This window comes from Arachis ipaensis, chromosome B9 (genome assembly GCF_059453495.1).
Source record: "Arachis ipaensis isolate K30076 ecotype BB chromosome B9, ASM5945349v1, whole genome shotgun sequence".
Taxonomy (NCBI): Eukaryota; Viridiplantae; Streptophyta; class Magnoliopsida; order Fabales; family Fabaceae; genus Arachis; species Arachis ipaensis.
In genome coordinates this window covers 14,155,367-14,165,854 of record NC_142444.1, presented here as the reverse complement: position 1 = coordinate 14,165,854, position 10,488 = coordinate 14,155,367, and the positions used below count along the sequence as shown (strand labels likewise).

Sequence of the window (10,488 nt, the reverse complement as noted above, 5' to 3'; positions counted from 1 at the left end):
AAATCTTCCACTTTGAAGTATTCAGTTACACCATCATCTCTGTAAATATTTCATTAACTTAGGTAATTTTCATTCAAATTTTACTTTACTAAAATACCTGTTAACTTTTAGTATTGGAATATCTCCTAACCGTCTTTTAGAAATATAGAAAGAAACATTTAAGAAATTTGGGTTATCCTTACTGTTCCGTTCTGGAGTATAGTTTTCGAATTATAGCTCGTCTGCGGGCAGGTTGGACAGTTCTTTTATAACTCAGAAAGTGCTCTTCGGAACTGGGGTGAGACTGGCGTGGAACCTGCAAAAAGGACTCCGACGCTCAAGTCAGTAATATTCCTGAATAAAAGAGAATACTTTAAAAGAAAGCAGTAAATATATGCTTTGTGAATTGTAGTGTTCTTCTTAAGTATTCAGAAGAAGAAGTAGTGCCCCTGAGTGGGGTTAGGTGGTGACTTATATAGATGAGAGAGCTCAGTCATTTTACCGTTACTTTGAGCATATTAATGGGTCTGTTAGGGATATTATCTGTTTGGTCCCAAAATTTTGGTAAGTTGGGAAGATTCCCTGGAACTTGGTTAGTTGGAAAGATTCGGCCATTACGTATTCTATTTTTGATAAGCTCGGTCAAAGCTCTTGAAGCCGAGTATTTCGATATGGATCACAGTCCCCAAGCTTGGCCTATTAAAAAAAACAGGTTGAGCTTATTTATTTTTCGGCTTCTGGAGCTTTGTATTATGAGACCGTGATGGAGCCCCCCAAGTTCAACAAGTTTTTTTTATGGGCCGTTATATCTTGGGCCTTATTGCTGCGTGTGTTGTCCGTTTTCTTTTTGTCCTTAATGGGTGAGTGAATGTGGAGTAGTGGGTGTCTTGGAATTTGAAGTTGTCTCTTCAACTGACTGTTTTGAACGCTTGCTCTTCATTACCTTGTACTTGTTTCGAGGGAAAGCATCATGACTAAAAAAGGTTAGTGAATCGTTCTTGTCCTGTATTGTTCGTTGTCTTTGTTTCTTTGTAAATGGGGAAAAAGGAACAAGTTGTTGTTGATGAGGGTGATGCTTATAGATGGGTTGATAGTGATGTTAGAGGCCGTATTTCTGTTTTCAGTAATGAAGAGCTGGTGAAACAGTTGAATGAGGCTAGGTGGGTAAGGCATGGTCACGAATTGGAGGTTAGGTTTTTGCCATGTAGTGAAAATGACAGGGTTTGTGAGAAGATGTCTGATTGGAGTTACTTTTATATTTATACATGTGTGTTGACTGAACTTAGTATGCATTTTCCTTTTACTGACTTTGAATGTGGGGTTTTACACCAGTTGAACTGTGCTCCAACGCAACTGCACCCAAATTCCTGGGCGTTTGTTCGAGCCTTTGAATGTCTGATGGATTACTTAGAGTGTTACCCTTCATTTGGTTTGTTTTTCTCTTTGTTCCAAGCTAAGGGAGTTCGCAAGGGTGGGTGGGTAAACTTGAGTGGTCATCTAGGTCGTAGAATTTTTACCTTGTACAAACAATCTTTCAAAGATTTTAAAGAAATGTTTATTAAGGTTCAGTTTGTTGAGAATTTTTATCCCTTCTTCTTGGATTCGTTGCTTGAGGAGAGGTTTCTTGTCTTCTGGTCCCCAGACCCTAAACAGATTTTAGACTGCGAGAATAGGGTTGCTAGTGAAGAGTGTTTGTTGAATTTTTTGATGAATGTGATGTCGTCGTCCTCTTTACTTTCTATTTCTACTCTTTTAGAGCTTGAAGGGGATAAGGAGGCGATGGAAGAGTACCTAGGTAACATAGCAGCTGTGTGGTTTAGACTTTAGTTTGGTACTGTTTTTGTGTTCTTATGTGGTTTCTTTGTTTTTCTGTAGGTGAGAAAGCTCCTACGCTTACTACTGCTAACTTGAAAGCTTTTGTTTCCAAAACTAAAAGGAAGGAAAAGGAGGGGTCGTCTACGAATTTGGTTAAGGATGGTGAGGGAGGTGGGGGGAAGCATGATGGAAGTTTTAAGAGAAAAAGGGGTGATGGGTCATCGAAGATTGTTGACCTTACTGCTGTGAAAGAGGGTTCTGGTTGTTTTACTGCCGAAGAAATTAGTGCGGCTTACGAGAGTCAAATGGTTCTTCATGGCTATAAGGACGGTCCCCGGAGTTCTCTCTGGTCTTCTGAGTATCCCTTTATGGTTGTTCCTGATGAGGTTGCTCAGGTGGATGCTGATGTTAAGATCATCCATGATGCTGGCAAAGTTGGGGTTGCTCGCTATTTGCAGGTATATTGGTGTTTTGTTTGATTTGTTGATCTTTTGTAAAATTTGCCTGTAATTTTCTATTTTTCTGTAGGTGATTGGGGGCAAGGCTTCTCTCTATTGGTCGGACTTCAGAGCTGGATGCCATTTTGGATGGCGATCAAGTTGCTGCAATTAAAAAATTGAAAGAGTCTTTGGAGGAGAGGGACGCGCGGGTTGAGAATTTGAAAACTGAAGTTAGGGGCTTGAAAGAGAAGGTTAAAAATGCTAAATCTGAGCTTCAGAAAGTTAGGCTTGATCTTGAGTATAAGGTTGAGGAAACTGAGAAGGCAGTAGCTCGAATTCCTGAGTTGGAGGAGGAGGTCCTGTCAGCTTTTACTCTCGGGTTTGATCGTGTTGTAGCACAAATAGGAGTTTTGTCTCCTACTTTTGACGTTAGTAAATTAGATGTTACGAAAGTTGTTAGCAACGGACAATTGCTTGATGATGAGGCTCTGTCCGAGAAAGGGGATGAGAGTGCTTCTGTTGGAAAAACAGATTGATGATTTTAGTATGCTTTTTTGTTTGTAAAGCTCTTTGCTTTTTGAAGTACTGGATAGTATGTAATTGACTTATGGTATATTATGGTTTGGTAGACTTTGTTTGCACCTTTTGTTTGAGTTTGTTAATTGTATGAATTTGACAATGTTGTTTTATTATAGATAGTATAGAATATTTGTACATGTGGATGATATGAGTGTGAGGAACCTCATTAAAACCTCCTCTAGACAAAAACCCTATGTGGGAGAAAAACCTGGGGGTAGGAAAAAGAGTATCTCCTCTTGTCCATATTGTTTCTATGATGAGTAAGATTTCAAAGATGAAACATTCCAAATTCCAGGGACGTCTCTGCCCTCTAAAGTTTGGAGTTTATATGCCCCTTTCCGAGCACTTGTATAACTAGGTAGGGGCCTTCCCATGAGGCTGCTAACTTGCCATGTGTATGTTGCCTTCTTGCTTCCTCTATTCTTCTGAGGACGAGCTCCTATTCGTAGAACGCTCTTGGCTGTACTTTCTTGTTGTATTTCTTTCTTATTATTTCTTGCATTGCTAATTATTTTATTCTTGCTTTTTCTCTGTCTTCGTCGATTGTATCGAGTTCCACTCTCCTGATGTTTTTGTTTTGCTCGGCCGAGATAGGATTGCTGTGAGGTGACACTACTGAGATTTCGACTAGGATCATGGCATCTGCCCCATATACCAGTCTGAAGGGTGTTTCTTGTGTTGTTGTTTGTATTGTGGTGTTGTAGCTCCAGAGGACCTCAGGTATTAACTCGGCCCATTCTCCTTTTGCGTTGCCAAGCTTTTTCTTTAAAGCATTGAGAATGACCTTGTTGGCAGCCTCCGCGAGTTCGTTAGTTTGTGGGTGTTCAACTGATGAAAAATAGTGTTTTATCTGAAATTCATGTAAAAAAGATGCTAAACTTTGGTCGATGAATTGCCGACCATTGTCAGTAATAATATGATGAGGTATACCAAAACGACAAATAATATTTTTTCAAATGAAAGATCTTACTTTATCAGATCCTATTTTTGCTAATGGAGTTGCCTCTGTCCATTTTGAAAAGTAATCAATTGCTACAAGCAAGTATTTTACCTGTCCTGGCGCTTTTGGAATAGGGCCGAGGATATCCAACCCCCATTTCTGGAAAGGCCAGCTTACCTCCGAGGTGTGTAATTGTTCGGCGGGGTTGTTGATAGGCGAGCCGTGCTTTTGGCAGCTGTCACATTTTTTGACTTTGTCGATACAATCATTTTTCATCGATGGCCAGTAATACCCTGCCCGTGCTATTTTGGATGCCAGGCTTAATCCTCCTATGTGGTTGCCACATACTCCTTCATGGACTTCGTCCATGGCGTTTTTGGCCTCCTCTGTACTTAAGCATCTTAAAAGAGGTTGAGAAAATCCTCTTCTGTATAACTCATTTCCGATCATAGTGAACGATGCTGCACGTCTTTTGAATGTTTTGATGTCCGATGTTGTTGGAGGTATCCTTCCTTATTGTATGTATTGCTTGTACGGCACTCTCCAGTCTTCTCCCATAGATATTGAAAGTATAGGTTTGTTGCTAAAACTTGGACCAGTGAGTGTTAGTTGAGATATGACAGAATCAGTTTCAAATTTTCTAGTTGTTGCTAATTTTGAGAGTGCATCTGCTCGGGTGTTATGTTTCCGAGCTATGTGTGTGATTTGTATGAAATGAAATTGAGTGAGGAGTTCTTTTATCGAGCTGTGGTATTTTTCTAGTAGCTGATCTTTTACCTGAAAATACCCGGTTACCTGCTGTACTACTAGTTATGAGTTGCAGTATACCTGGAGGTGGGTGATGTTGAGAGATTGTGCCAGCCTTAGCCTTCGAGTAGTGCCTCGTATTCGGCCTGATTGTTGCTTGTCTGAAATGTGAATCTGATGGACTGCTTAGCTTGCAGGTCATGTTTGTTTGTAAGTAGCACTCCTACTCCAGAGCCTTTGTTGTTGGAGGCCCTGTCAACATATAGTTCCCATGTATAATGTTGTGTTGGTTGCTCTGCTAGCTCTGCTATAAAGTCGGCCAATATTTGCGCTTTCATTGTTGTCCTAGGTTCATAGTCAATGTTGAACTTGGAGAGCTCGATTGACCACTTTACTAGTCTTCCGGATACCTCTGGCCATGTTAGAATTTGACGTAGAGGCTGGTTAGTTTTTACTATGATTTTGTTGCTTTGGAAATAGTGCCTTAGCCTCCTGGCTGAGATGACCAGCGTGTATGCTAGCTTTTCCATTGATGAGTATCTTGGATCAACATGTTGTAATGTTTTGCTTACAAAATACACTGGTTCTTGCTTTCCTTTTATTTCTGTCATTAGTGCCGAGCTTATGGCGTTAGTGGTAACAGATAAGTATATTAATAAAGGGTTACCTGGGCTGGGATTTTGTAGGATTGGTGGAGAAGATAAGGTCGCTTTGAGTTTTTGGAAAGCTATCTCACATTCTTTATTCCACTTGAATTTTGTTTGTTTCTTGAGTATGTTGTAGAAATGTTGTGATTGTGTAGAGATTGATGGGAGGAACTTGGATAAGGCGGCTAGTCTGCCGTTTAACTGTTGAACCTCTTTCACTGTTTGAGGGCTTCGGATGTGTATTATTGCCTTGCACTTTTCCGGGTTCTTTTGCCTCCGCGGTTACTTCGAATGCGCATTTTTCGGGGTTGAGTCGCATGTGATGCTTCCTGACTTGTTTAAATATTTCTTCTAGGTCATCTCCATGGTTTTGTGGTTGTTTTGTTTTAACCACCATATCGTCTACGTAAACTTCTAAATTTCTTCCAATTTGGTCTCTAAAAACTTTGTCCATTAGGCGTTGGTAAGTTGCACCTGCATTCTTAAGGCCGAAAGGCATAACCTTATAACAATAATTTCCCAATTCAATAATAAATGCTGTTTTATCCTGGCCCTTGGGGTGCATTAGTATTTGGTTATACCCTGAATATGCATCTAAAAAACTTAAAAACATTGTATCCTGATGCATTATCTACTAGTTTGTCAATGCAAGGGAGTGGGTATGCATCTTTTGGACATGCTTTATTTAGATGTATAAAGTCTATACACATTCACCATTTACCTGAGGGTTTTCTTACCATAACCACATTGGAGAGCCATGTTGTAAAGCGCAGCTCCCGAATGAACCCTGCCTCGAGTAGCTTTTGTGTTTCTTCTTGGCAGGCCGACCTTTTTTCATTGCTCATGTTTCTTTTTTTCTGAGCTATAGGTCAGGTCTTTGGGTCTATCTGTAGTTTGTGGCATATTAGATTGGGGTCAATGCCCAGCATATCTCCTGGGGTCCATGCGAAGAGATCGGCATTTTTTCGAAGTATGCTGATGATGTGTTGTTTGGTTCCTGCGGGAAGTGAGTGACTGATGTAAGTAATATGATTATAGTTACTGTCTAAGAGTACCTGTTCCAGGTCGTCTGTTGGTGAGGGTCTGTTTTGCTGGTCTTTCCGAGGATCTAGGTCGGCCATGGATGAGATGTTTGCTACTTAATGAGGTTCCTTTAGTTGCTCGTCCTTGTAGTTGTTTGCTGACTTATTCTTTAGGCTTTCATTGAAACATCTTCGAGCTTCTGTTTGATCAGAATGTATTGTTGCTATTGTGTTGCTGGATACCTGAAATTTAACACAAAGGTGAACAGTTGAAACTATAGCACAAAAGGAATTTAAGGATGGTCTGTCCATGATCATGTTATACAGGCTGGGACATTCGATTACTAGGAATTGCACATCTTTCGTTTGGCAAAGTGGGTGCTCTCCTAGTGTTATCTTCAACCAGATGCTTCCTAAGATAGAAACGCATTCCACCGAGAAACTGACCAGCTCTCCTAAGTACGGCTGCATTATATTTGTGCTTAATTTCATTTTCTGAAATGTAGAGTAGAAGAGTACGTCTGCACTGCTTCCTGGGTCGAGCAGTACTTTCCTGACGAGGAGATCTCCCGCCTAAATTGATATAACTACGGGGTCGTCCAGGTTGGGTGCCGGTGCCTGATATTCGGAGTGTTCGAAGGTAATGCGGGGTGGGGATTGTTGATGTGTGCCTGTTTCTTTTGTTGTTTGCACCATTAACATGGTTTGGTAGTTTCACTTTCTGGCCGAGTTTGTGTGTCCCCCTCCAGCAAATCCTCCCGAGATGCAGTTTATGACTCCTCTTGTTGGGGGTGGCTGAAGCTTAGCTTTTTCGATCGGGCCTTGTTCTGTTTGTAGATCAGTAGTGTTCTGTCGCGTTGGTTTCATTCTGCTGCCTATGTATTTGTCGAGGTGTCCTTGTCTGGCTAACCTTTCGAGGAGGTCCTTGTCGATAACGCATTCATCAGTCGTGTGGCCAAATTTTTGATGGAACGCGTAGTATTTTGATTTGTCGATGTATCTTTGGTCTTGATATGCACCTGCTCGGCTGGGTGGCTTAATGATCTTGGCATTCAATATTTCCTTGATGATGTCTTCAGTCTTGGTGTTGAACTGGGTGTAGGAGTCATACTTAGGTGTCAGTTTGAAAGGCTTTCTGCTATCTCTTTGGTTTGAGGTATTGTTATGCTTCTCGTCTTCTCGCCGAGCTTGAGGCTTTTCTGCCCTTCGAGCTTCTCTGAGTTCTTCAATTTCCATTTGTCCTGCTGCTTTTTCACGAAACTCTTCCAGGGTCTTTGGTTTGGTTATAGCTATTGTCTCCTGGAATTTTCCTGGCCTCAGACCACTTTTAAGCGTGTGGAGATGTACCTTGGGATTGAGGTCGGGTATCTCCATAGTTGCCTTGGCAAATTTGGTCATGTAATCCTTTAGACTCTCGTGCTGTCCTTGTTTGATGGTACTGAGGTAGTCAAATCCGTGGACATATATTCGGGAGGCTGCAAAATAGTCAATGAAGGACCTCGCCAAGTCCTCGAAGCTGGAGATTGAACCTGCAGGAATCTTGGAAAACCAAAGTAAAGCTGCACCGTCTAAATAAGTGAGAAAAGAACGAAAAAGTACAGGGTCAGAGGCACTGTTAAAAAACATCATGGACTGAAACTTTTTTATGTGCACCCGAGGATCGCCGAACCCTTTGTACGATTTTAGCCCGGTGGGGAGCTCGAAGTTTTTCGGCATCTAAACGCTCATGACCTCTTCTGAGAAGGGATTGTCGAGTGTGAGCTTCTCTTTTGGTGGCGTAACATCCAAGGACTCAACTCCTTTGGTGTGCGAGCTGTTCCCGGCTGAGTTTTTGGATAACTGTTCCGCCATCTTTCTGACTTCAGTTTGGAGCTCTGCTATCATTGCCAACAGCTCGGCCTGTGTGTGCTGGGGTACCCCGTTGTCCGCCATATTGGAGGTGGAAACTTCTGCAAAACAAAGAAGGGGAGCAAGGTAGCGAAAAGATATGGGGTTACTTACTTATAACCGGGCCCCACGGTGGGCGCCAAATGTTCCGTTCTGGAGTATAGCTTCCGAATTATAGCTCATCTGCAGGCAGGCTGGACAGTTCTTTTATAACTCGGAAAGTGCTCCTCGAAACTGGGGCGAGACTGGCGTGGAACCTGCAAAAAGGACTCTGACGCTCAAGTCAGTAATATTCCTGAATAAAAGAGAATACTTTAAAAGAGAGCAGTAAATATATGCTTTGTGAATTGTGGTGTTCTTCTTAAGTATTCAGAAGAAGTAGTGCCCCTGAGTGGGGTTAGGTGGTGACTTATATAGATGAGAGAGCTTAGTCATTTTACCGTTACTCTGAGCTTATTAATGGGTCTGTTAGGGATATTATCTGTTTGGTCCCAAAATCTCGGTAAGTTGGCAAGATTCCCTGGAACTCGGTTAGTTAGGAAGATTCGGCCATTACGTATTCTATTTTTGATAAGCTCGGTCAAAGCTCTTGAAGCTGAATATTTCGGTATGGATCACTTACTATAAGTCCTGTCTTTACCAACAACTCAAGTAAGAGTTCATTTTTAAAAACAAAGTTAGATGTTTCTTTTTAGCTAGTCGACTCGTTTACTCATCCTATCTAAGAGTGAACGCAAATCGAGTTAGATAAGATTAAAATATCGATTTGATCCGTACTAAAGTCATTGCATCGGATCATATTTAATATTTGTATTTTTTAAACTTAGATCTTGATTTCGTATATTTGCAGATCAAATATATCTACAAAATATAAAAAAATTAAAAAAAAAATTATTTTTATTAAATAATATAATCTTTTTTCATTCTTTTAAACATGTTTATTTTTAAAATATTATTAAACATACTTTTTTAAATAATAAAAATAAAATAATATAATATATATAATAATTATTAATTAAAATAAAACATAAATTATTTATTTATTTATTTTTGTAAATTTGTAAATATGTGCATACCTACCTAAAATTGCAATTCAATTTTATTAGTATATGAATTAGATCAACATCCGTATTTTTTAAATCAAATTTAAATAAACATGAAAAATATGCTAATCGAATTCAATTTATAAATACTTCTAGTCCGACCTTTCAAAAATGGAACGATTTGGCATTTCTAAATTATGTATTCAGTCTCCTTTATTTAGTGACAAACTTGAACGGAAAAGGCCTAACAAATATATTTGTCAACCCCTAATGAATCCTTTTAAGAAATGGAGATCCAAGCTCTTCAAATACTTCAACTTTTTTTTTTTTTATCTAAAATAGTAAATAATTAACCTTGATCGGTTTATTTGAGTTGTGTTAGGATGACATATTGTGATTGGGCACACTCTTGTCTCATCATTTTATAGTTATATTAAGATACAGTTTAGATCCACACTTAAGGGTATATCTAAAACCAACTCAATTATTTTATGTGTATTAGATGAATCATTTTTTTTTATCAAACATTAGATATTATTAAATAAAAATAAAAAAATATTATAAAAAATGAGTATTAATAGACTTTATAAATATAGAATATATTAATATATATATAAATAAATATATTTTAACACAAAATATTTAAAAGTAGAAAGTATAATCTTTTACTTTAAAATGAATATAAAACATATAAATACATATAAAAATATTTTTTATTTATTAAGATTAATTATTATAAAGTATTATTTTTAATTACATAATATAAAAAATTAAATTATTTTATATTATTTGAAAATAATTAAATTATTTTATATTATTTAAAAATAATTACATTATTCATTAAAAAATATTTATTAATAGTTAATTTTATTAAAAATATATTATTATATAACATAATTTTTTATTCAAGTATTTGTAAACATATCTATTCAAAATAATATATAATATTATTTTAACAAAATTAATTATTATATAATATTTAAAAAAACGTGTAATATTTTTATGTATTATATATAATTTAAAAATATATTTTGACAAAATTAATTTTAAAAATATTAAACGTGTAATATTTTCATGTATTATATATCACAATAAATATAGAAACAATAAACGTGTAATATCACAATAAAAATTTAAAAAAATAAAAATAAATATTTTTATGTATTATATATAATATTTTAAATAAATTTTATATTTAAAAATATATTGATAAAAAATTATATTATATAATAATATATTTAACAAAGTAATTAATTAATAAATTTTAAATATAATAATTTAATTATTTGTTAAGTAATATAAAATAAATTTTAATTATTTTATATTTTTATGTTATAGTTTAAAATATTATTTTAATATAATTTTTTAATATTATAAAAATTTTCTTGC

At 37.1% G+C, this 10,488-nt stretch overlaps 1 protein-coding gene across 1 annotated transcript; it reads right to left on the bottom strand.

Annotated features, from left to right (window-relative positions):
- Window positions 1-6,286: 6,286 nt before the first annotated feature.
- LOC148543818 (uncharacterized) lies at window positions 6,287-7,885 on the bottom strand. The gene is made up of 3 exons (XM_088498726.1): window positions 7,080-7,885; window positions 6,495-6,840; window positions 6,287-6,412 (listed from the first exon to the last, which is right to left on the bottom strand). Exons 1-3 carry the CDS (start codon window positions 7,883-7,885, stop codon window positions 6,287-6,289), a joined length of 1,278 nt encoding a protein of 425 aa, XP_088354852.1.
- Window positions 7,886-10,488: the final 2,603 nt, after the last annotated feature.

What these genes read in the sequence shown, in the direction of transcription:
- LOC148543818 (XM_088498726.1), bottom strand. Translation starts at nt 7,885, where the DNA reads ATGCCGAAAAACTTCGAGCTCCCCACCGGGCTAAAATCGTACAAAGGG. An exon ending in GACAAGGACCTCCTCGAAAG is followed by an intron (nt 6,841 to 7,079) that starts GTTAGCCAGACA and finishes CAAAAGAAACAG; the next exon opens with GCACACATCAACAATCCCCA. An exon ending in GTAATCGAATGTCCCAGCCT is followed by an intron (nt 6,413 to 6,494) that starts GTATAACATGAT and finishes GTTAAATTTCAG; the next exon opens with GTATCCAGCAACACAATAGC.